The 27,614-nt window shown below is 37.5% G+C and overlaps 1 protein-coding gene across 3 annotated transcripts in view; it reads right to left on the bottom strand.

The window, feature by feature from the left end:
* Positions 1–273: 273 nt before the first annotated feature.
* LOC124772611 (disks large 1 tumor suppressor protein) overlaps positions 274–27,614 on the bottom strand; it is a 921,529-nt gene continuing 894,188 nt past the window's right edge. For 2 of the 3 annotated variants that reach the window (XM_047249335.1, XM_047249336.1), the window contains 10 exons: positions 23,944–24,098; positions 22,393–22,648; positions 18,917–19,019; positions 15,896–15,940; positions 15,350–15,391; positions 14,972–15,121; positions 8,879–9,051; positions 8,356–8,465; positions 6,543–6,634; positions 274–3,346 (listed from right to left, as the gene is read on the bottom strand). In XM_047249335.1, coding sequence (XP_047105291.1) covers positions 3,240–3,346; positions 6,543–6,634; positions 8,356–8,465; positions 8,879–9,051; positions 14,972–15,121; positions 15,350–15,391; positions 15,896–15,940; positions 18,917–19,019; positions 22,393–22,648; positions 23,944–24,098 — 1,233 coding nt within the window. In that variant the 3' untranslated portion in view covers positions 274–3,239. The remainder of the gene's footprint in view (positions 3,347–6,542; positions 6,635–8,355; positions 8,466–8,878; positions 9,052–14,971; positions 15,122–15,349; positions 15,392–15,895; positions 15,941–18,916; positions 19,020–22,392; positions 22,649–23,943; positions 24,099–27,614) is intronic. The other variant, XM_047249337.1, reaches the window with a different exon arrangement.

The raw sequence follows: 27,614 nt of genomic DNA on the forward strand, positions 1-27,614 counted from the left end.
TTTAGTTTTGCCGAAACCGGTAATCATGGAATAAAAATAATTCCTGCAATCTTGGCTACCAGTTTATTGTTTTACAAAATGGATGTTGTTTTTGTCTGTGCTTATTGTGGTAAATTATCTTCCATATAAATATTTTGCTTTTGGAACATAAATCTCTTTTCATGTGTCATATGTTGGATGTATTCTTGCTTTGGTAATAACATGGTTAACACCTTTTTTCAATGGTTTACACAGTAAAGGAGACCAATAAGAAATAACTGTAAGTAACCAAAGTTATGGGGACTCAACTTTATTTACACTGCAATGAAATGGGCAGTACTTTTTGTATACAATAATAATTCAACAACACTTTTACACAACTGCAGTCAATGGATAGAAGTTTTATTATAAACAGTGTTAATATGTAAAAGCCATGCACATTGTCATCTGATCTGTTTACTTGTACCAGCCAACACACTTAATAGTAAGCTACAGTTGCTTAGAGAGTAGAACTTACTGAGTATGTCAGCCATTGAATTAAAACATGAATTGTACAAATGAGTAACACATCAACAAGTTAATTACGAAAACTGTGGCCTCAGAATTACAAGCATTATCTGCCATGTTAAAACACCATAATGAATTGCAGACAGTTAGTTTCAAAAATTTAAGAGAGATAAAACATCATTTAAAAGAACATTCAGGCACAGCAATTTAAATATAGAGGCCACTCTAACTAATAAAAGAAAAAAGCTAGAAAAGAAGTGAGTTTACAGAAAAGAGAAATAGAGTAAAGACTGACATCATTGCAAAATGTCAAAAGAGAGAACATTAGGACATAATAAAATCAGAAAATTGTAGAAATAACAACACACAAAAGTGTACAGAAAATGCATTATTTATGCATTGTCATCATATCATATCTAAGAATTTCCCATCAGTACATCATATGTGCCTTGCAGGCTGTGCTTCCATACTGCTTCAGCATTAACAACTTGTTAGCAGGTTTACACGATTAAAAACAAAACAAGGAGTTTAATATTAGCCACCATTACGCCCCTAAGGACTTTTCACTTAATACAGCATCCCAATAAACAGAGTGTTATGTACATTCATGTTGTGTTCAAACTACAAGCTCTGAATATGTCTTCGGCACCAGTTCTCAATAAATAAAGACCTAGTAACAAACTGCATATTTTTTTAAACATGACCATCTTCAAATTCAGGTAATAAGAATGTTAAATTGCTATATAAAAATTGAAACATGGCAATCAGATTATATCATTATTCATATGTAGTAAATTCTTCTTAAACTACACCTCTAATTCTTCATGGAGGAAACCAGGACGCTTTCCTTCTTATCTTTGGATTATGGGCATTTGCAGCCCATTTGATAAATAGAAAACTTGAGTACAGCTCAATGAAATTGATGTACTCAGCAAGAATAGGTATCACAGTTCAGCCAACAAAAACATGAGAGGGAATATAGAAACCTAAACTGCTCCTGTCTCTGTATTCAGAGAGCAAAAAGGTGGAGGAAAATAAAATATGTAAGCACTGAGCAAACACAGACACAAAAACTCTACAGGAGGACTGAGTCGTGTGTAAGAGAGCAGAAAGAGAATATCTTGAGTGTAAATGGTAAATGAATGAACAGTCAGGTGGCATTCTTATGCCTCATCAATTTCCAATTCCTGCTCTTTCTTTGCAGTTATAAAACCTACGTCTTTATGACCACTTTCTCATGTCATGTCTTCCACAATGATTGATAGATGAGATGTTTGCACACTACCCATGCACATCTTAAAAGCCATTCATGTTACCTGCCGCAACAGATGCAAGCAGTGTCACTAACAGTAAAACCCATAGCATAAATAGGCACAGGTACAATAAATACGTTATTTCAGCAGGAGCTCTGCAATGCATCTAAACAGATCAAAGTGTCAATTTTACTGACTGAATACTCAAGGCCTGCAATTGCACAGACACCTTTGTCCATCATATTGTTTCTGCAAGCTGTCTACCCTTTCCTCATGGTTCTATCTCCTGTTTGTATCCTAATTTTACCTTGACTTTTTACTCTCTCTTTCCATTCTGTAGCATTTCTCCTGTCCCAAAATGCCTCTTCTCATCATATACTACTTCATTCCTTAACTGCTTTATCCATGACCTGCTATTTAATGGAAAGACTGGATAAAGCCACCTCCTTTCATTCATTTCCCTACACCTTTTATTTTCTCCCACTTTGTAACTCCTCTCATTCCAAATGCTAGTGTTACAGCATCCACTTTTTCATGTTTTTGGCTCAACTGTGAACCCTCATTCTGGTGAGTACTACCTTTTTACCTATATTCTCTCCATTTAATGCAACACACTTTACACAGAGGGAAATAATATGCAGTAACTGAGATTTCTGTATTGTTTAGTAAAAATCAGATCTCTAGAGTGCCAGCAAAGACACTTTCCAAATTGTCAGTCATTTACAAAAACTGAGTCTTTTTAACCCCACGACTGTACACAGTCCAATGAAGATTTCACACTATACACAGTTCAAGTTCTGCCTGAAAAATAATTTAACTTGCTTCACAACACACAGGGTGAAACTTTAGAAACTTGGGCATCGTCATATTCTTAAAAACAACTATTTCAATTCGGCCATATTATCCCAAATCACTGCCTCGTGCTCAGCTCCCAGACCACTCCCACAGATCACCACCACAGCGCAGCATCTAGCAGAACCGGAAACACAATCTGTTATCAGATGAGCCATCCACAGTCTAATAACACGAGTTCCACTAATATCAGAGCTTCTGTCCAGAGCAAGCCAGCATACAGTCGAACACTGCCTTCGACACCACCTACCTCGAATAAAATTTTATTGCCAATACAATGCGAGTTACAAATCAAAGCCTCAAAACTCCGAATAACGAGGACTCGGTGTACATTTCAGATCAGATTATTACTCTATTTTGTGGTTAGTCAGATTCCATGTGTTAAAATTGAAAAGGATCTTTGACACACAAATTGCACAATCACATAACAAGTTAAGTGATACAAGAACAAACAACAAGCTCTACACAAAACTGATAATAACACGCAAATCTCCTTGCGACACATCGGATCGTGGGACATCACTACGGAACACTCCGTCGCATTGTGTTTGTGTGTTTGGGCATGTGGACAGGCCACGGTCTCTTCAGACACTACGCCACGCGGGCCAGCCGCATCTAGCGGCGGGCGGGCATGGTCCACGCAGACCGTCACAGTTGGTCCTTCGATGGAACCCAGATGCTCGGTCCGGACTGCTCCTCAATCACTTCCTTCACCTTCATGTATATGTCCTCAGGAGTGTCACCCTGGACTACAGCTGAAAATGAAGGAACAACAACTTTATATTGTAGAGAAAGACTGTATACAATACGTGGCATAAATTACATCATACCAATTTTGTCAATTTTCTTTCCTAATGCTTTCACATACTGCACAAGGGAAAAAATGTCTGTCTACATGCTTATGCAGAAGTCCTAAGTCTTATATTTTTCTGATGATCTGTACCTGAGATATATGTTGATGGCATCACCGTGTTTGCAAAGTCTCCTTCAAACACAGGTTCTCCAAATTTACCCACCAATGGTGCTTTTGCGAGGACTAAATTGTCTGTCTTCTAAGGACTCTCATTCGACTTCCTTGAGCATTTTTATTACATTTTCTTATGGGCTACACCAACATGTTACAATCCTAGTAGAGCATCTCTGAATTCATTCAGTCTCTTGTCTTACCAACAAAGGGCCAGTTTGAGAACATTTTTCCACACAAACTACAGACATTTGACACTCCTCCCCCTTTCTTTCCTTCCTTGGGCTCTTGTAAGATCTCTAAAAATAAATACAAATCTAGTGAACATGGAAATGGGTTGTTTTCGCTCCTGATTGTGATATATTTTGGGTACAAATTTTACACTTGCACCCCTCTCATCTTAGCAGCCCAAGTGGCCAACCATTGTAACAATCTAACTCTTCCATATGCTCTCTCCCATACTGATTCTATGTGATCGTACCATTTCATACAGCTAGTATCACCCTTAAATACTTATACTCCGTGAGATGCTTCTTGTTCACCACTAATAATATTATTAAATATTACACGGTTCTTTCTCTTTGTACCTTATGTTTATTCACATTTAAAGAGAGCTGGCATTCATTAAACCGAGTGAAAATTTTGTCCAATTCTTTCTGCAATTCCGTAAGATCATGCACCTTTCCTGCACACAACAGCATTGTCAGCATCTTAGACCGCTGCTGATCATATCTGATTGGTTAATTACAAAGACTGAAATCATTGGAGGCTGTATTATGCTTCCTTGGGGCACACCTGATGTTACTTTCATTTCTGCGGAACATTCACCTTCCAATGTAATGTACTGGCTTCTACAAGCGTGGTTTGGTAAGTCTGATAAATTTCCATGAAAGAATGGAACATTTTTGTTATTCCTTCATAGTTCGTAAGCTTGATTACTCCATGAATCATATAAAGAATTCCAACTCTGTGCCACGTACAGTTCATTGTTGACAGCTGTCGGAGTTGGTCAGTGTGTTGACTGTCACTGAAAAATGAAGAACACTGAGTTTTATGTTGTTATTAAACATTTTCATTTGAAGGGTCTGACTACTGCAAAAAATCAAAACAGAAATGGATGAAGTTCATGCTGAATCATCATTGAAGACCATTTACTTACTAGTTCTGCAAGGTTCACAGAAGAGCTTCTGTGAAGCTTGGAAGGTAGGAGACGAGGTACTGGCAGATTTGAAGCTGTGAGGATGGGTCATGAGTCATGCTTTGGTAGTTCAGTTGGTAGAGCACTTGCCCGCGAAAGGCAAAGGTTCCAAGTTTGAGTCTCGGTCCGACACACAGTTTTAATCTGCCAGGAAGTTTCATATCGGCACACACAATGCTGCAGAGTGAAAATCCCATTTTGCATTTACTTTTAGTTCAGTGAGTTTAAACATAGATGGACAAGCACCAAAGAAGAAGCATACTCCGAACGTCCAAGTGAAGTCACCACTAAGAATACCAAAGACACCACTAAGGATACCAAAGGCAAAATCCATGATACGGTAATGCAAGACCACCAAACAAAAATCTGTGAGATTTCCAAGACTGTAAGTATCTCAACTGAGAGAGTGCACAATATATTGCACAGAGATTTGGCTATGAAGAAGCTGTGTACAAGGTGGGTGCTGCAGTTCTCACAAGATGACAAAAAGTGCATCATCTCTGGCAATCTTTAACCGCAATCTGCAAAACTTTTTGCACAGATTTGTGACTGTTTATGAAACATCAACAATAATAACAGCAAAGAGCATGATTGGGCTTGGAACTGGTTCCTCATGTGCCCTATTCAACAGACTTAGCCCCAAGTGACTTCTTCCTGTTCCCCCACTTGAAACTTTGGATTGCTGGGAAGAAATTTTCGTCAAATGAGGATGTTATAGTTGCGGTCAGCAAGTATTTTGCAAATTGTGATGGAACCTATTTTTCCAATGGGATGAATAAGCTGGAAGATCACTGGACCAAATGTATCTCCCTCAATGAAGACTATGTTGAGAATAAGGTGAGTTGTTTATGAAACAACCTTTTTTTTGTGTTTAATTCCAGACTTATCGAACCTCCTTTGTATTAGTCAAATATTTCTCAAGCTGATCACATACTTGGAAAAACATGATTATACACCTTACAGAATTCTAGATAGATGGAACCTATCTGTTCACTGTCATATGTTGTGTGCAAGATGTCATGTATGAATGAAGCAAGTTGTTTCACATGAGTTTCTTCTTTTTCCTTTTTTTTCCCCTTGAATAAGTGCTGATCTCTTTGACAGCTCCAGGAATTTCAAAATGGTTGAGATTAGAATACACTCAAGGATCCTGTTACAGACAGACATCAGCGATACTGGTTGCTAATTATGTGCATCCAATCTATTACCCTTTTCACAAACATGGGAGACTCTTTTCCAATCACATAGGACTATTCACTGTGCAAGAGATTCTTGGTAAATACGGGCTAGGAAAGTGGGTAATTCCATAGCATATTCAATGTAAAATCTAACTGAAATTCCATCAGTGTCTGGTGCCTTGTTCACTTTATAGTGTCTTAACTGTTTTTCAATCTTGTCTCACTCATTCGTGTGTAGGGTAGTCAAGCACTGGTACAGTAGTATCCTATTGTGTGAATACATTTTTAAATGTGTAATTTAAAAATTCTGCTTTCTGTCTCTACCTTCAGTTTTGAACCAGAAGGATCCGCAACAGATTGCACAGATGGTTTGGATTATTCATTGACTTTACACATGACCAGGTATTCCTAGGATTTTCTGATAAAACTTTCACCAGTGGGTATCTGGCAGAAAATTATTATTATAGGCTTTAGGTATGTACCTTCTTATGAACACACAAGGTGCTATTACCTTTTCTCTAACAACAATAATTTCAGTCAAACACAGTATATAGCACTCTCATCAAATATTGATTCAGTACTGAAAAATAGGGGAAACATGGATAAATTACCTGTAAAATACTCTCCAAACTCTTGTTCCATTTTCATTGCACGCTCATATGTTTTCTTGGCTTGTTCTTCTGTCATCCTCTTATTCATCTCCCTAGAGGAGCAAAAATCAAAGTTTAAGTATTTATAATTATCATGAATTAAATATCAACAAACAGGGCACAAACTACTTTCAGCTACTGTATTTAATCCAAATTCAGTGGTTGAAACTACCAGAAACAACCGAAAAAAGGATACCAGTGGATTTAGTTTTATTTGTAGCCCATTAGCTGAACTATTCACAATTTACTAGAGGGCACCATACCGGAATACCAACTATCTGTCCTAACGGTTATCAGGTGCATTAGTTGTGCTGCTGCATGGCAATAACAGAGAGCAATGTGCTGAGCAACATACAAGACTGGCAAAGTCGGGCAAGGAAGAAGTAGAAAACAAATGCTAACCGATTTTTTGGTGTTAATTTTTGTTATAAACCACATTACACTTCAAAAATAAGCCCTCTAGATGTAGTGAACCAAGACAGTACAGCATAACTTTCAAAAGGTTTTCATTTATAATGGCTTGGTGTTTCAATTTCCTTAAGTCTACTTGCACCATCTCACAGTTTGTTATCATTATGTAGAAGTGTCGCTTTGTTGCTACCTTGAATATAAATGGTTGTTAGACTTTTGTTGGCCTGATAAACACTTATTGTTAAAACAAGCATCACACTAGACTAAATTTGGACCACTGTCTATCTGCTGTCATGTATAATTTAAATTCAAATAACATTTTGGTTAAAATGAGTAACAAGCCAATGTTTTTTGTTGACAATGGGCATTACATGAAACACAGGACAAGCATTATTTGTTTCGGTTGATTCCATCAACACACTGCAAAAATGAAATTACACGTATCTGCCCAAAAAACAGAAAATGTGTGGAACGACCCTTGGGAAAGGTATCTGGCACATAATAAATACATTAAATGAGATGAAATAAATTCAATAGATCTGAAATCCTTGATAAAGTAAGTACAGTAATAGACTGATGTATTTGTGAATCTTGTCTCAGTTATATAATTTCATAGAACAAATTTCATTTTGCATGACTCTACACCACTATAGTTTCTTGTAGCAGAGATTTCTGGTTTTGCACACCGATGCCATACAAAAACAAGTTATAAATGAAGAATTCTCAATGTACTTAAATGCAAATAATCCTTACAAGTACTATGCATAAATAAAAGAAATATAAAGACAACAAGCATCAGTGTGAAGGAAATCCTGGGCTTTGGTAATCCATAATGTGGTTAGATGGAAGAACAGAATAATATCCACATTTCAAAGATTAAACAAAAAAGTAGTATTTGAAATTAACCTAAATAGTAATTAAAAGATGATGGACAAAACACACAGCTTGCCTTGCTTTTAAGACAAAGTGTTGCATAGCAGCCAGCAACAAAATGGATAGACGACTTTTTAGCCTTTTGAACAGATTTTCTTCTACATTACAGTTTAAAATACTGAAATGTATCAAACTTTTATAGACCTTTGCAAAAATTAACATACTGTCTTTTTTGGAGAAAATCCATTATCAATGGCTGCACAACAAATTTTGTCTTCTGTCTAGACCGCATACATTTAAGAATTGTAACCAGCTTCATTTTCATGAAACTGATCTTTGAATATGAGTATGTCAGTTAAAAAAGTAACTGATCACTTTCTAAATGTAAATTTACATGCTATGTCATAGAACAATATTTTGTATATATGGCTAGTTACAGTTCACTTACTTGGCCTGATGTAACTAAACTGATATTTGACGAAATACTTACATGATGGATTCCACGGACTTTGGTTTAATGAAAATGGCAATGGGGAAGAGCTGAGCAACTTGTAACCTCTTGATTGCATTTCCACTTACATCCAGGATGCAGTGCTTTCCCTGTTAAAAAATTAGCAGAGGAGTCAACTCACTGATGATTTTTTGCTCTCCAAAGGCAATCAGAATTATATTATTATCTTTTTACATATACTGGTATTCATAATAACTGTCTTAATTGCATGAACTGATACGTTGTATCACTTAGATGTCTAACTGTGGATTGCTAGGGCTTTACAAATATAAAAATACGTATTCATGAGTAGTTGCAAACTTACTGAATGCATTAACTAGATAACACTGCAAAATCAAGTGCAGTGGAGTTTAAAGAAATAAAGTCTGAACACATGGCATTTCTGAAGAACACTATAAAAAATGAAACTGAAAAAACTCACACTGCAACACTGATATTGACAATCTCCCATATTGTGAATGGCACAGTTAATATGCATATGTGGAATACTATTTGAACAAACCTTTTCAGCAACTTCTTTCACGGAGGCAACTGATGTGCCATAGAGATTATCATTGTATTGTCCAGCTTCTATGAATAAATGGTTTTGGATGTCACGTTCCATTTGTTCTCTAGATGCCACAAAGTGATAGTCCCTTCCATCCACTTCATATTCTCGTTTGGGTCTTGTCGTGTCTGCAAATTAAGACAATACAATGTTGAGTGGCAATACTTAAAAGGAGCAATGAAACCTCTGTTGTGAAAAGCAACAGAAAAATTTTTATCAGTATTCTCGTTTTGTTTAGAATGTTTCAGCAAGATCCACCAATGTCTATCAGAGTCAGCCTTCAGTTATTACTTTATATCATTAAATCAGAGAACAATTCAATACTGATGTACCAAAATGTGAACTCACAGTCAGAAGAGCCACGATTCAATATGGATAAGTTAATGTTTTGTTGCCCTACTATAGTAAAATTATCAGAATTCAAAAATGCCATCATGTGCATATCTATATGTTGCTTAGCAGAATGTCTGCTACCACAATGTAACAGAAAACTAACTTTTTATGAAACTTGTCCACACAAGTAAGTTATACATAGCAGCTCAAAGCCTAGTGCTATTGAAATTGAATTGAAAAACCACGAAGGTAAAATCAGAATGAGTGAAGCTCACATGGGGGCTTACCAGAAATTGTTCTTCCTGCGAACCATTCCTGGCTGAAACGGGAAAAGGGGAAAAAAGTGACACTAGTACCCTCCACCACACACTGTACGGTGGCTTGTGAAATATAGATGTGGATGAGAAAAGAGAGAGGAAGAAGAAAAAAAAAAGATACCTGAGAAGTTCACCATTTGAAAACATAACGATTCCAAAAATGTGTATGTGTGTAAAAAATGACCGAGTTTCCCACAGTATGTCAGGTAGCTTCATTGGTAATAATTATTACTTGGGCCTGCTGACAAGACACCCCATGCATGACTGCTTGTCACTACTACAGGATTCACTGGAGAATCTGGGCATCAAAGCTTGGTAAGGCATGCCTTGAATTAAAGATTATCACAATTAAATTTAAGTCACTTAAATGTTGCTTGATCAAAAGGTTTTTGTAATATAGTGAGTCAGGTGACAGCACGCCTTGGTAATATTGGATTACATGTAATGTTATGAAGAAGAATTCTCAGTGCATATTTAGTCCCATTGTTAATTCCCAAGAACAACAGTTTAAAATCCAATGCCACAATGGTGTAAAAAATAAAAACACCACATGGAGACAAAGACAGTCATCACAGCTATAGTTATTTCGACATTCAATACAAATTTAATTCATTCTCATTATGAGACACTTCACAAAGTTGCAACCCTCCAGCCAAAGTATACATCACACATGAATTTCATTGTATATCAGGACAAATAAACGTCAGTTTCTGAGAATTTTTGGAAGCTACCATTGTCCTTTGCATAATCTATGAGCAACTTTTAACAAATCACTGTTTGTGATTTAGTTACTGTAGCAGATTATTTTCTAACTAACATATTGTGTTACATATAGTTTTCCCTTAAAGAGGAACAGTCCTATATATTATCTGCATTTATCATAAATTAACTCTATTTTCATGTTTGTTAACACTAAAAATAACAGTGTTTTAGGAAACTAGTAATTTTTACCAAAGGTTTTTGTGCTGCTTTATAGAAATCTTGTTTTGTGTATCTGCTTCAATTCCTATAAGGAATTAGCAACTTTTTAGCTCAACAAATTGTGCGACAACCAGCAGGTTTAATTTAATGTTATTTGTTCAATGCCTTGTGATACACTGCAACAGCCAAAATGCAGGCCCACTGTGAATGCTGTTCTCAAACATGGCACGAGTTGGATGGCATTCGTATGCAGCTGGAAATTGCTCTGACAACTGTTAAACAATTGGCAGCTTATGCGAATAGGTGTGTTGAAAGAGCTCCCGAGAGTTGCTTACCTGTGATAACTGTACCAGAGATACTCAAAGTACTGCCTTCTCCTGTGGATCCTATCTCCTCTGCAGAAAGTACAGGATCTGTCATTACCTGTCCACTTAAGTGTGAGTGACGTGTCAATAGTAGATCTAGGTGTCCCGTACAGGGTAGATGGGGACTAGGGAGGACTCAGGGTGTTGGTACTAACCCGCATGTCTTTCACTGAAACTGAGCCGGTGGGACTCACTTCACCTGTTTTGGGGAAACCTGTTTGGTCTGATGTCAGTAGGAGGCGAACGCAAAAGTGTACGGGTCTATTAATTGTCAGCAGTTTGAATGCACAGCAGATGATGTTACCCCTTAGGGAAATGGCAGCAAGGGAATGCCAGGTGCACTCAGTGTGTATGCCTGGGGGCCTCCTTCAGCAAGTTTAAGAGGCTATTCTGGTAGTCATTGAGGGAACAGAGTGCAACCAGCTGCTGATTGTGGTGCATATTGGAACAAATGATGCCTGTTGTTTGAGCTCCGAGGTCATTCTTGGGTCATTCCAGCAACTGGCGGAGAGGGTTGAGAACACTGGCCTTGCGTGTGGAGTTTCAACGAAGCTCACAAATTGCAGCATTGTCCTCAGAACTGATTGTCACCCTTTGGTTCTGTGTCAAGTGGAAGGACTGAACCAGAGGCTTTGAAGGTTCTGCGACAAGCAATAGACTGCAACTTCCTGGACTTGGGTCATAAGGTTGACAACTGTAGGGTCCCACTTAATATTTCAGGTTAGCACCACACATCAGAAGCTGCTACTCAGGTAGCTGATTGTGTGTGGGATGCACAAGGGTATTTTAGACAAGATGACTCTCCATCCAACCCAAATGATAGCTGTAGGAAACCCAAAGGTATCGGTGTAAGAGTGAAAGAAATGCCTCCCACTGGTGTGAGTATTAAAATCCTAGAAGTAAATTGTCGAAGCATTCGTAACAAAGTGCCAGAGTTTGAAGTGCTTACAAAAACCAGTGAGATTTTTGGGGAAAATTTACGTGTATATTGAAAGCAGAGGAAAATGGGAAATGGAGATGAGGTACTGTCAGTATCAGGAATGGGTATAAAATGATAATTGGATCCTTTTATTGCCCATCAGACTAATCTCCTAACATGGCCAAAAACTTTAGAGAAAACCTCAGTTTACTTGTCCATAATTTCCCCAATCATACCGTAATCATGGGTGGAGACTTTAGTCATCCAACAATTAACTGGGAAAATTACAGTTTTGTTAGCGGTGGGTGTGATAAGACATCCTGTGAAACTTTACTAAATGCCTTCTCTGAAAGCTATCTAGAACAGATAGTTAGGAACCCCACTCATGACATGGCAACAAATAAACCTGACATCTTTTAGTATGTCCACATTGAAACTGGTATCAGTGACCATGACACAGTTGTGTCAGCAAAAATTATTAAAGTACAGAGAGCAGCTAAAACAAGCAGAAAGATATATGTGTTCAGTAACCAAATAAAAAATCAGTAAGATCATACCTCAATAAGAAACTTGAAACTTTCAGCACAGGGCAGGAGCACGTAGAGAAACTATGGCTCAAGCTTAAAAGAATAGTTGATCATGCACTGGTTAGATATATACTCCGTAGAATAGTTCATAATGGGAGGAAACCTTCATGGTACACGGTCACTGTAAAGAACCTTCTAAAGAAAACGAGATTACTGTGTAGCAGGTGTAAAACAAAGCATAGGGTTGAAGATAAAGAGATGTTGAGTGAAACACATTTAGCTGTCAAGAGAGCATTATGACTTCAGTGACTACTGTAGCAGAATATTGTCAAATGACATTTCACAAAATCCAAAGAAATTCTGGTCATATGTAAAGACTGTTCGTAGCACCAAAGTTAGTGTCCAGTCCCTAGGGAACGAAACAGGAACTGAAATCGAGGGTAGCAAAGCAAAAGCTGAAATGCTTAATCCATTTTCAAATGCTCCTTTACAAAGGAAAACCCATGAGAATTGCTTCAATTTAATCCTCATACAGCTGAAAGATGAATGAAATATGTATTAATGCCAGTGGTGTCGAGAAACAGATAAATTGTTAAAACTGAACAAAGCTCCAGACCCTGATGGAATCCCTGTCAGATTCTATACTGAATATGTGGCTGAGTTAGCCCCTCTTCTAACTATAATCTATTGTAGATTCCTTGATCAAAAAATTGTGCCCAGTTCTTGGAAAAAGGCACAGGTTACACCTGTCTACAAGAAGGGGACATAATGAGGTATCTCTAACAGTGTGACCTCCTCAATGACAACCAGCATCACTGTCAAAAGTATGATAATATGGGGTATCTAGTGAAATTTGTGACTGGATTGAGGATGTTTTGGTAGGGAGGACAAAGCATGTTATCTTGGATGGAGAGTCATCATCAGATGTAAAACTAACTTTGGGTGTGCCCCTGGGGAGGTGCAGTGGGACCCTTGCTGTTCATGTTGTATATTGATGACCTCACAGGCAATAGTAAAATCAGGCTTTTTGCAGATGATGCAGTTATCTATAATGAAGTACTATCTCAGAGAAGATGCATATAGATTCAGTCAGATCTTGATAAGGCTCCAACATGATGCAGAGATTGGCAACTTGCTTTGAATGTTCAGAAACGTAAAATTTTGCACTTCACAAAATGAAAAACAAAACAAAACAAAACAAAAAAAAGTAGTATCCAAGGACTATAACATTAATGAGTCACTGTAGGAATCGGTCAGATAGGACTAACAGGGAATACTGAATATATATACAGAAGGGCAGCATGACTGGTCACAGGTTTCTTTAATCCATGGGAGAGCGTCAGAGATATTGATCAAAGTAAACTGCCAGACTCTTGAAGCCAGATGCAGACTATCCTGAGAAAGTTTCAAGAATCGGCTTTAAATATTGCTCACATAGGAATCATGAGGATAAGATTAGAATCATTACTGCATGTACAGAGGCAAGGAAATGTTTATGTTTGTCTGCTAGCATAATTTCAGAAGTTGGTACAATGCGAACACTTTAACATGGCAGTTTTAGGTGGTGGATGTTTTGGACTGTGGTTCCATGGTTTCATCAAATACTATTACCAGTAGGGCACTACAAAGCTCAGCAAGCAATTGTGTGGTAGCCGTTACTGAATGCTTTGTACTGTGCATTGTTTTCTTTTCTTATTTTGAAATGAGTGAGAAGACTTATCTTGGTCCACCTCCGAGTTTGGTTACAAACTTCACAGCACCAAAAGGGATTGGCAATCTGAATGACCGAGAGCCAGTTCCACTTTCACTAAAAAGAAAAACACAGGCGGGTGCAGGCTTGCTGCCCTGCAACAGGGAGGCAGGGATGGTTTCCCCACACTGTTGCTCTCCTGTCTGGTGGTTTGTTTATGCTCGCTCATGGCTGACTGCCAGTTCACAGTGTCTGCACTTTGCACTTCACAATCAGACAAAACAACCTGTTGATGTAATTCAACCATGCCGAAAGTCTCCCCAACGAATAGAGTTATTTCTGGTTCTACTTAAACTTCTACACAAAGTACCTGTAGTGTTGTCAAGTATGAGACACACAATTATGAATGCTAACCAAAGGTCAAAACCAGTATTCTGCCGGTTTTGTAATTATTGATTTGGAGGGACAAGAAAAATAATGCCGAGAAACACCTTCAGTCGGATAAGCTCTCCGTACACTGGTTGGAAAAATGCTGCTGCTCCTCAACAGGAACAATCATTTTTTGACAGTTGCAATACAGCCAAATGAGAAAAAAGCAAAAGCCATTAAAAAAAGTGCCTCTGAAGTTTTTGCAAAAGCAGACATTCTAGTCAAAAGGTCACCAATCACCACTTTCTTATTACTCAGTTTCAAACCATAAAAGCTTTGTTTTCAGGTACACAGCATGACAACCTTTTAAATATGTACACCTAGTCATTCACAAACAGACAAAAATTTAGATGCACATTTCACCAAAGCTAGAAGTTATGACTGATTTTACTTTATAGAAATTATAACCAGTAAGTAAACATTTTAATGTATTTGTTTGAGATATTTTGTGCTAATGACCCCGATGTGAATGAGATGTTAAAACCTAATTTTCTTTCCTTCATTAACAATATCAAACAGTAAGAAGTGCTACATCTTCAGTACTTACGAGGCACACAGCTGCCAAACTTATCAGGGAATTCTGAAATCAGATCATCGTTCACTCTGTCTTTCAGTGGACCAAGTATAATAACAGGCCTCGTGTACTGTATCTGAAGCTGTTGTACTGGCTCGTACGACAGCACAGATTCTTCTCCTCCTGTAACAGAATCAAATGTTACAAAATTTTAAACATACCCCAAACAACAACTAATTAAATCTTTCAATCAATTGATGTAATATATTAAGCAACACTAGCTCCAAAGCCAAGGATAAGCATGCAAGGAATGGTCCACATGGAAGACAAGCAAGGCTGCCATGGATCAAGGTTTTCAACAACAGAGGAGGTTACGTCAGTTTTAACTACTTAGTAAACAGTGACTAATACCTTCTGTGTGAGTGTCATCTTGAGTGTAGCACAGCATGAATGCTGAAACAAAATTGACACAATTAAGTGAGAAATCTGTAAAATATAACAAAGAGCAATTAAATCAAATATAGGAACATTCTTTGTAATTAAACGCCTCTCATTTACAGTGTCATCCACTGATTGATGAATCTTTGTTTTTCAGATTGAAAGTAATGGTAGTTTGTATCACATGTATCTATGCTATTAACAGGTACCATGAATGATAAACTTTTCTGTCAGACTGTTCTGTCTACAGCTGTTTGCTTTCACAAGAGTACTTGCATGTAATCTAAACAGATGATACTGAATCCCATAAATATGTTCAAAAAGTATGACCCACTAAAAGAAATTTACTATGAATAAGGCTACAAAAGACTGTCAAGATAATTTTCAGAATCTCTTAAAATGTACCAAACAAATTAGTGATTGTAGACAAGATCAAACGAACTACACAAATTTCCACATACAAACAGGCAACACAAATACCATGCACACCATCATCCCGGCACAGGAAAGAATACTTACGCATGTTATTAGGATCACCCTCGTTGTTGGGAGTGGTTGGAGAAGCTACAGCACAGACAGAGAACAATAAACATCATTTCATAACAAAAACAATGGGAAGCAAACATTAACTGGCAACAGCATACAATAAATAGTATTAGATAACATGCCACAGACAATGAACATTACTTCATTACCATTACATAAAATGCTTACTTGAGTCTTAACCTCTGTAGTAGCAGTTCTGCACAAACATGTGTCTTTCCTTACACAGTTCAACTTTTACAAGTAAAAGGAAAAATGCAGAACCCAAAAACCACAGCTCCATGCTAACAGTTAAGAGACTTCTACTATCTAGCAAAACATTTCATAAACTGTAAGATGTATTGACAGTAATTATTTGAGATAAAATGAGTATGCACATTTTCTACAAATAATAACTGTTTTCCTCTACTATTTCAGTTCCCAACAAAAACTGAAGAATGTTTAAAATTCCTTTGTACTTTGAAAACATTTACATTTTTTGTAATATTTATGTACATGTAGAAAACATAATAATATGGAAATAATGTACATAAGAAAGCAACAGACAATAACAATGTGAGAAGTACTTGTCATTTCCATCATACCCAAACTGATTATCAACTCTGAACAAAATATGTGCAGCTAGAAAATGCCCTGTAGAGCAATGGACATCTAGGAATAGTACATTTCAGGTCTGACTAAACAGCAGTCAAAATCAGAGATATGGAACAAATTATGTGCGTAATTGCATCTGATGAAGAAAAAGTACTGAGCCAATGTAAAATACTCATATCACTAATTAACACCACATTCTTCCACAGATTATAAAAAAACCCATTTTTTCTATCACTCAGAATCTTCGAAGTTTTACACTGAACTGCAGTGATAAAGACAACTTTTTGTCAGTCAGTTTCCTTTGGAAGGTATCAGAAAATTCAAAATAAGCAAATGAAAGACAGAATGTGCAACTTTCTTTATAGAATGGTGTAATACTGGTATTAACGATCCTGGTATAATGTATTTGTTCACAGAGAACAGCATTTCCATATTTGATAATTTCAAAACTAAACTTCGATGCTATACGAGGTGTGGCTAGAAAAAACCGGACTAGTACTGGTGAAACAATAAAACGAATGCAATAAGGCTGAAAGTCGCATGGCCTGTCACATGACTCTCGCTCCGCCTACTGCTCGAGTTTCATCTGCCTCCTGCACTCAGTCTGCCCGTGGCGTCTCTTTTAAGTAGTTGACGTTTTGTCTGTGCGTCGGAAAATGTCGAGTGTACAGAAAGAACAGCGTGTTAACATCAAATTTTGTTTCAAACTAGGAAAATCTGCAAGTGAAACGTTTGTAATGTTACAACAAGTGTACGGCGATGATTGTTTATCGCGAACACAAGTGTTTGAGTGGTTTAAACGATTTAAAGATGGCCGCGAAGACACCAGTGATGACACTCGCACTGGCAGACCATTGTCAGCAAAAACTGATGCAAACATTGAAAAAATCGGTAAACTTGTTCGACAAGATCGCCGTTTAACAATCAGAGCAGTGTCTGAGTTAACAGGAGTTGACAAGGAAAGTGTTAGGCAGATTCTTCATGAAAGTTTCAACATGAACAAAGTGTGTTCAAAAATGGTTCCAAAGTGTCTCACAATTGAACAGAAGGAACGTCGAAGAATGATTTGTTCTGACATCCTGGAAAACACTGAAAGTGATCCCACCTTCTTACAAACTGTTATTACTTGCGATGAATCGTGGTTTTTTACTTACGATCCCGAAACTAAACGCCAATCGATGCATTGGAAAACTCCTGGTTCTCCACGACAAAAAAAAGCACGAATGTCAAAATCGAAATTCAAGGCAATGATGATTGTTTTTTTTGACATCAAAGGGATTGTGCACATTGATTGGGTACCAGAGGGACAAACAGTGAATCAGCATTACTACATTAGCGTTCTGGCTACCCTACGTGAGCGAGTACGGAGAAAATGGAACGATTTGTGGAGAAAAAAGTCATGGATCCTTCACCAAGACAATGCCCCAGCTCACAGCGCGTTGTCAGTGAAGACGTTTTTGGCAAAACACAACATTCCCATCTTAGATCATCCACCCTACTCACCTGATTTGGCCCCCTGTGACTTTTTTCTTTTCCCTAAAGTCAAGTCAGCTTTGAAAGGAACTAGATTTGAGACTGTTGAAGCAGTAAAAGAAAAAGCAACGGAAGTAATGTATGGACTTACCGAAAATGATCTGCAGCATTGCTATGAACAGTGGAAAATTCGTATGGAGCGATGTAGAGACCGAGGAGGAGAGTACATTGAAGGAGATAACATGAAATTGTAAATAATTGTAAATAAATGTTTTTTCTAGCCGCACCTTGTATAAAGATTCTCAGCCATGAAAATGGAAGAAATTGGTTGTGCAATGTAAAACAAATTCCACAGTTGCAAGAAGAAAGGCAAAGAGTTTCAAGCTATGGAGCACAGAAATCTTCACTCAAACAATTCTCATTCTGCACATAATTCATTGGTTTCCCTGCCTTTCCTAACTTATTTATCTGTCTCCTGGCATATATCATGAACTATTTACAACAATCCTAAAAATGAATCTGTAGTACTGTGTGCTTTGTTCCAAATGACTTCTTTTGGAGAAAAGTCTTATTTTAACAAGTCCTTCCCACATATTTTCCTTGCAGTACATCTTACAAGTTTATGTTATTTTCATGCTTCATGCTATTGTCAAAAACATAGGGAAAAATGCACTTAAATACAACAAACAACACTCGGGAAACAATACCAGAAAACAGATTGTACTTGCTGGAAAATGTTAGTCAAGACTTCAACACAGGTAGAATGGGAACAGTATCTACCTCCTTTAACTACCTGCGAGACAAAGTAGCTATGCAAAATCTACAACTGTTTTTTATAAATGCTGTCACATTCCTCTGGAAGAAAGAGAGGGGGGAAGCCCCTACTGCAGCTAATGGGGTGAATCTCATACCAGAATAAAGTGTACTCACGTTCTTGATCTGAACCATCCTCTGACTTGTCATCTTTACTCTTCATAAATGGGAACTTTCTACTGAAGGAGAAGTTCTTCTTTTTTCTGTCTAGTGTCGACTGCTGTAAAATGAAACATTCCCTAATCAGTAACAGTGCATACGCTCACTGCAGAGTTAGCTACATAAAATTCCTTGGTTAATCAGCTGGTTACATGGTTCACAAGTCAGTTGCACACAGTAACATTGTAATGTAAAACAACTGAATTAACAGGTTATTAAGCTAATTAGTATTTTAATATAGCTGCAACAATTCACATAACAGAAATTAATATTTAATTTCATAAAAGTTACTCCTTAACATTAATGGGTTATATACAACAAATTTCATGAAAGAAAACATGCACCTTGATGCTACAGGAAAATGGAAGAAATGATCAGGAATTAAGGGAAAGGAAGGCTCATTATGTGGAACAAGAATGTCCCCCAAAAAGTAAGAAGTGATTTACAGTTCACACTACATACAAAGTGTACAGAGCAGAAACCTTGGTCATGAGAGAAAGTGGAAAAGTAAGATGCAAGCAACTGATGATTTCAAAAGTTGGATAGGTGTAATAAAAATGTAAAAGCTGACAAATGAAAGGTTTAGAATGATACACACAGGAGGAACCCCTACAAGAGAAGAATGAGTAATATGATTGAGACCAAGAGGAAGGCCAAGAGACAAGTGGAAGAAAGCATTCAGTTGGGAGGAGAATACTGGGTCAGACTAGTGACAGAGAGGTGATAGGAAGAGTGGGGAGGAAGGAGAGGCTTGTATTCCAAGCATACCTGCCAGTGGTGGTAAGCTGTAAAAGATGATGATTATGATACTTTAGTCAAAATACCCAACTCTTAAAATAGTTGTCTACAACATGAACTTGCATGACAACTGCATTATTCATATGGCACAGTTTTATGCAATGAAAACCTCCTTCATCAAGGTAATGTCTCCCAGAATATAAGTCAATATGACATGACAGAATGGAAATTAGCAAAGTACGAGGTGCTATCCAAAATTTTCAGGACTGGTGCTGCCTTCTGTTGAAAACCATATTTTTGGACTAATGGTCACCATACCCTCGAAGTAGTTCCCATTCGCATGTACACACACGTCCCAGCACTTCTGCCACTGGTAAAACTTTTTCTTTGAGGGTGTTTATCACTGCCAGTGATGTTTCTTGAATCCTGTCTGGAGTGTCAAACCAACGGCCTTTCAACTTGAGTTTCAGTTTTGGGAATAGCACGAAGATGCAAGGTGCCAAATCTGGAGAGTTCGGTGGGTGGGGTACAACCGCCATGTTGTTTTTTACCAAAAAGGTCCTGGTGAGCAAGGACGTGTGACAGGGCGCATTGTTGTGACACAGCAGCCAGTTCCCTTGACGCCAAAGTTCAGGCCGTTGTCGCCACACGTATTCACGAAACTGTAGCGAAATGTCACAGTAGTACATGGAATTCACTGTTTTGTTGGGTAGGACTAATTGTTTGAGCACCCTTGGTATCAAAGAAAATTATGATCACACTCTTCACTTTGCTCTTCATCTGTCTCGCTTTTTTCGGTCTTTGAGAGCCCGGGCTCTTCCACTGGGACGACTGTTGCTTCATCTCTGGGTCATAATCTTAAGTCCAGCTCTCAACGCCGGTGATAACCTGTTACGAGAAGGTTGGATCATCAGCTGCGGTCTGACGCTGTTCTGTTCACGGATCCATCATAAAATCGCCACACACCAAACACAGAGTATTACGGAAACCACTGAGGACACGCAACACGTCCTCCCATCTAAATGCCACTCCACACACTGACTCATCAGATATGCATCTCTGACCACCTAGTGGTGCAAAGCTCTACTACTCACTTTCCAGATGGCACCAGCAGTCCCAAAAATTTTGGATTCCATCTCATATGTTAGCTCACTAAACAATACAAATAAAGAGTCATAAAATAATGCAAAACAATTTATACCCCTGTCTTGAATGCTGTAGTATTGGCCCAAGAAAATTAAACAGGAAAGCAATTTTAATCTTTACAATATGTGACTATTCATTTTGCATTTTCAAAGCAAAATGTTAATAACACTATCATGTAAATTATCACACACAGCAACTGTGTGTGATATGCCATTTAGCTGAAAAGATTCCAATCATATTTTTTTCTGTGTAATAAGCTAAAATCCCTAACAGGGAAAAATTTTTTTTTTCACAAATTATTTGCACAAATATAAACAGGATATCAGAAACTAGGTCCAATATCCCACTGTCACCAGTTACATGAAGGAAGTAAATAAGTTTCAACATCACAACAACTAGCTTACTTAGAAGATTAATAGATGCGATTTCTGACATTTTTCTCAGATGTTTTCTGGTTTCTAGTCACAATGACAAGTTTATTTTTGAGCACACTATTTCAGCATCTAACCTGTCTCCTTCAGGTGCTATAAGTAGTGTTTTTGTGTTTTATGATGAACTCTAGGCAGCAAGCTATTCAGAGTACCTGGAGAAGAGGACCAGGTCAGTTATTCAAGTAATGTGCACAAAAACAGTGTTAGCATAATTTCTTTTATCATCATCGTAAGGCACGTTAAAAGGCCTCCTTCATTTATCATTCAGTCATTGTGCTACATAAACACTGTAAAGAAGGAAAACCTTCAGGGCTGTGGAAATAGTGAAGACACACATTAATAAATCTCCTATAACCTTAATTTTTTACGCTGAATTAACAACTTGCTTAATACTATTTGTGGTTATGCCAGCTGAAACGAGAAGGAAACAAACTTGTGAAAAAGCTCTCACTTCCACTGTTTACTTTCCATTACTAGATACATTTTAGTTAAGAATGATTTTCGAGTTCCAAATATCCCACTAGTCATAATGTGTGTCAGTTTTACACTCGAACAGCAGTCTTCTCATAAATTAAATTATTACAAAACTGTCATTCTTTAAATTATGCTGTGAAAAATGTCATAAATTAAACAGAATTTTTCACATTTTTAGAGGACTGAAGGAATTACTTTCAATTTTGGCAAATCAAAGGCATAAATAATACACACTATTGGTAAATAAAGTTATCTTCACTGACAAAAATTTATTTTCAGATCACCTTAATATTTTCTGGGTGTCTGAAAGATAAATGACATTCTGCATAAAAATGTTTTGAGTTTCTATTTTACATCTCATGGAATAAATATAAGAAACAATTATGGCAGGCACACATTTCTGCACCATTTTGATGAGAATGAAACAGGAAACATCAATGAGACATTTAATGTATACTCTGTTCTTGAATAAACCCAATATCAAATAGTATGCCAGACATCAAATGTCTGGGATTGATCTGGGGCCACCTATCTAATCTACAATAAATATATCTAACCTCTTTACAAAGTAGTTCTACCCTCACCTTCCAAACAGTAAATTACTCATTAGTTATTTCCTGCAGAAGATATCCAAAATTAACAAACCTTGTCAGAGCCTGGTCCCCCTGGAACATGTCCCTGGAACTTAACAGTACGATCTCTGGCTCGTTGCTTGCGTTCCCAACGTCTCTTGGATGGAATGATACCCATTCCCTCCTCCTCGCCTGTAGGGAGAACGCGGCGTGCCTGCCACCACTCGTCGTCGCTCGCGTTTGTGACGTGCAGGATGTCTCCATAATGGAATGGCAAGCCCCTACTGGGCAGGCCATCATCTTTGTTGGGGTCGTAATCGAACAGTGCCCTGTGTACAATAATGTCAGAGTTACATCAGCATGAGCAAAATTGCAAGCAAAAAGAACAGTTTGTAATCATCACTGAACACAGCCAGAAGATTTAAAAGTACACTATTACGTTTAAAGTAAGAAATCATGACCATGTAATGAAGAGTATTGACACTCTACATACACATTTCTAAATTCATAATACACAAATGGCAACAGTAATTGTTGTTATTGTCCTCACAAATTCTAAGGCTCATTTGAAGCAACTCTTTGAGGCTTTCTTGCACAAATATTTTCATATCTGTCTGACATTTGCAATCTATATCCATTTGAACCTGGTTACTGTAGTGTAGCCTTGTTTTCTCCAAGAATTTTTAGTCTCCACACTTCTCTCCATTACCAATCGAACCATTCCATTATGCTTCAGAACGTGTCCTTTTTCTTTTTTAGTAAAATTGTGCCAAAAAGATCTTTCTCCCCCAGTTCGATTTACCAGCTGCTCCATCAATCCATCTAACATTCAACATTTCTTGTAACATCACATTTCCAAAGCTTCTATTCTCATATTGTCTATATTATCTGCAACATTTCACTTACTTATAACGCTATACTTCAAACAAATTCTCACAAGAAAGGCTTCGTATCATTTAAATTCATATTTGATGCTAACATACTTCTTTTTTCCTTTCAGGAAAGATTAACTTCCTACTGCCGGTCTACATTTTATATTCTCTTTGCTTCAGCTGCTGTAAGTTATTTTGCAACAGCAATACCAAAATTTGTCAACTAATTCTAATTCCTTTAGTATTACCTGACTTAAGTTAGTAACACTCCATTACCCTTCTTTTACTTTTATTTATGTACATCTTGTCTCTTTTCAAGACACTATTCATTTCATTCAACTTACGTTCAAAATCCTTTGGCATCATAGATAGTTACAATGTCATTGGAAAAACTCAAATTTTTATTTCTTTTGCACCAGCTTTAATTCCTTTTCCAAATTCCTCTTTGGTTTCCTTCATTGCTTGCTCTCTGTAACAAGTGAATGACATGGGGGAAGAGCTATAAATGTGCATCTCTCCCTTTTCAAACAGTGCCTTGCATTTATTTCCTTCAAATCTTAACACCGGATTAGTTTCTATAAAAATTATATATAACTTTTGCTCCCTTGACTGTGTAAGAAATGGAATTTACATTCTACATACAAACTGCTGATGCCAACAATAATTGATTACCTAAAGGATTTTATTGAGAATCCTGGCTCCTAGTGAACAGAAGAAGAAAAGTATTGCAATGTAAGCCAGCTGTTACTTACCGAACATACAATGACCGTTTCTGTGATGTCCTCATGAGTGTGCCAGACATAATCTGCTGGGACATCTGATGTTTGAGGTCATGGATCCGAGCTTCGAATCGATTGTACTCTTCAGGTCGATACTGTGCCACAATAGTCACTGTCTGGCCAGCACCCTGCAACAATGTAATAAAAATAATTTAATAAAAGAAATATTTATATAACTATACACAAGTAACTACCAATCTTACTACCGATTTCAGAAATAACTATATGCAAGCAATGATGGAAGAGTTTTAGATGAATATCTGAATAAGGTGAGACTATGCAGTCATCAGCACTATTTTCCATTGAAACCACTACCACAGTCATCATGGTGTCCAACGCTGTGAGTTCCTTCTTGACAGAGGAACTATGACGTGGTTGACACACGACAGACACTTGGTTTTGATTATTATCCACAGCAAGATTCAAGCATTTTGATAGCAGTAAACTTCTTGCGTCTATCTCAACATTTGTAATACTATGAAGTGATATGACATTGTACATTCACATGTAAATAGCAGTGGGAAACAAGAATGGAAGAGTTTGGCGACTTTTGCATAAGTGTAGTCCATCTGTAAATGAAACGAGAGACAACAAAAAATGGGAGTGTAATGCTCCAGTGTACTGTGAAGTACTGTTCCTTCTAAGAATTTTAAATAGTCTTCTGCAAATTTCTTCCATTTAACTGATAAAGGTTGTGAAGATCTCCGAGACTTGGATTGTCAACAGTTTTCCGTTCACGAATGGGATGTCATAACAATTATATTCAGAAACCACACAAACCACAGTTCAAGACGTAATTTTGACAAAACACAACTACTTACTGGTAACTATTGATTTATTCTCAATTGCAGGCTTTTTGCAAAAAGATGGCAAGCCATGTAATTTTAATTACTGTTATCTTACAAGATTAATGAATGCTGTAAGACACATGGCAGCAATTACTTTGCATGAAATACAAGGATGCAAATGCTGCTTAGTATCTGCACTAGACGGGTCTTAGACGGCCTACTGATGGTCCAACACTATGGCTACCAAGCTGTGTGCCACAGACCACCTGGTGGCCACAGCAGTGTTCCAGAGTCATCAGAAAAATATTCCTGTTTCAGATGCCTTCTGCAACCATTGATAATTTGGAATGGACAAACTGGGTTGGTGTTTGTACCAACAGAAGTTACGTGAAAATGAGACAGATGGAGAAAAAAGTAAGTAAGCTATTTATTGAAACTGCAAGGTGAAAATTTCATTCTGGAAACTGTTTATTATTTCAAAAGTAATCTCCATAAATAATATATTTATCACACTGTGAGACAAGAGCCCAGCCACATTACCATGGTTGTTTCAACCACGTTGCAGACATTTCACTGGAAAGCCTTTACGCATCCTCCTTACTGTCCCAATCTCTTCCCATGTGATTTCCATACTTTTGGAGCCCTGAAGAAAGACACTCGGGGCCGTCAATTGGTTTCGAACGAAGAGTGGCACACCTGGGCACAATCATGTTTCCATATGCAGCCCCAAGCTTTCCATGAGGGCACTGGCTATATTGTCTCAAAGTGGGATAAATGTATTAACAGATTACTTTTGAAATAATGAACAGTTTACTTACTTCTTCCCATCTCTCTCATTTTCAATTAACTGCCCCTTATACTTGATTCTATTTGAAATGAAGCTCCCGATTAAGTGTAGGTCCATTGCATCATTCAACTAAATCCACATGGTTTGTCTGCAGTTCAGACTTAAGTGACTGGCAAAGGGTTCGCTGAACCAGCTTCAGACTATTTCTTAACCATCCCAATCTCAAATAGCATGTGGCAAAAATTAAGACCTCCATCTTTCTATGTGAAATCTGACCTCATTTATTTAATTACAATGTAGGGAGGAGCCAATGAAATATTTTGGCATTTGGAACAGAGATTTTGTGAGTGAAACTTTGTGAAATCATTACATGATGAAAAATGCCTCTGCTTTAACTCTTTTTATCATACCTGTTACAATCTCCCTTATATGTTGCGAAAATATAAAACGAGCATCCCTTCTTTGGATTTTTTCCATATCCTCTGTCAAACCTCTCTGCCAGCAGTACTCCAGATGAGGTCAGACAAACTTAGTGTAGCCAGTCACTTTATGAGATATGCTCCATCTTCCACATGTTCTGACACTAGACCACTATCTTTGGTTCATCTCCGCCCATTTTGCTTGTTATGATTCCAATTTAAGTTGTCTGTAACTGCAATACCTACAAACTTAGTTGACTGGGTAATCTTGAAATGTTGTCTATTTATCATGCTAACAAATTTAACAGAAACTTTTCAATACATACTCATGTTGAGAACGTCACACTTTTTGCTGTTTAGGGTCAATTGCCACTTTTCAAACCGGGCAGATATCTTGTATAAACTATTTGGTAATTTGTTTTGATCTTCTGGTGACTTTCTAGACAGTACAGAACTGCATTCTCTGTCTTCTAAATTGTTTATATAGTTTAGAGAACAGCAAAATACTACAACACTTCCTTGGGGAATGCCAGATATTACTTCGGTTCCACTAGAAGTTCTTATCTATTACTATGAACTGTGAACTTTCTCACAAAAAGTCACGAATCCAGTTGTATATCTACGACCACACTCCATAGACTGGAGGTTGAAAATACAGCTTCAGTTGTAAATTTCTTTTATTAACACAACCGGTTTCGGGCTCTCATAAGCGCATCCTCAGCTGTCGCAACTGTGCTGTGGGCCCCGAGCACCGCAGTGGACATGTTCTAGGTGCAGTGTGCTATGTGTGAGTGAGTGCAGAACAGGTAGTCCCTGCACCTAGTACACGTCCACTGCGGCGCTCGGGGGCCACAGCACAGTTGCAACACCTGAGGATGGGCTTATGAGAGCCCAAAACTGGTCGTGATAATATAAGAAATTTTGAACTGGAGCAGTATTTTCAACCTAGTTGATTTTCTTCCAACAGCATTGTTTGCACACTCCATAGGAATGCAAATTGATTAGAAGTGCTTAAGAGAAACATTGTGAAAAGCCTTTTGGTAAGCTAAAAATTTGAAATTAACTTCACCTGCCCTGTCGACAGAACCCATGACTTCATTTGGATAAAGAACCAGTTGTGTTTCACAATAATGTTGTTTCCCTAATCAGTACTGGTTGTGTGTGAATAAATTGTTTTCTTTGAGATCTTTCATAATGCTGGAACTCAGTCATCACCTCAATGTTATTCCCATAAAGTGCGGGATCCACTGTATTCAAGTTTCGGCAAATTTATTTTATTTAATTTTGCAGCCACTTGGCATTCCTGTTGCTACAGTTTAAGCTAGCTGAAGGTAAGAAAGTCTCATGCACCACCGATCTGTGAAATGTGTAAATTTTATTGTATGTAATCGCATTTTAATTGTTTGTGCATCCTATATTCTAAAGTGCTCAGTATTTGCCTAAACAGGCATGGGAAAAATGTTGGAACATTGTTGTATGTTCCAAATTCTTACTGTAAATCAATGTTAATGATGTAAGTCTATAATTTAGGATATTTCTTCTGACTTCTATTTGTTTTCTCATCTATTGGTGTGACCTGTTCAACTTTCCAATCTTCAGACTCGGATCTCTTGTCAAGTGAGTGGTTGTATACAATTGCTAAAAATGGAG

The sequence above is a fragment of the Schistocerca piceifrons genome, chromosome 2, assembly GCF_021461385.2.
Source record: "Schistocerca piceifrons isolate TAMUIC-IGC-003096 chromosome 2, iqSchPice1.1, whole genome shotgun sequence".
In the NCBI taxonomy this organism is placed as follows: domain Eukaryota; kingdom Metazoa; phylum Arthropoda; class Insecta; order Orthoptera; family Acrididae; genus Schistocerca; species Schistocerca piceifrons.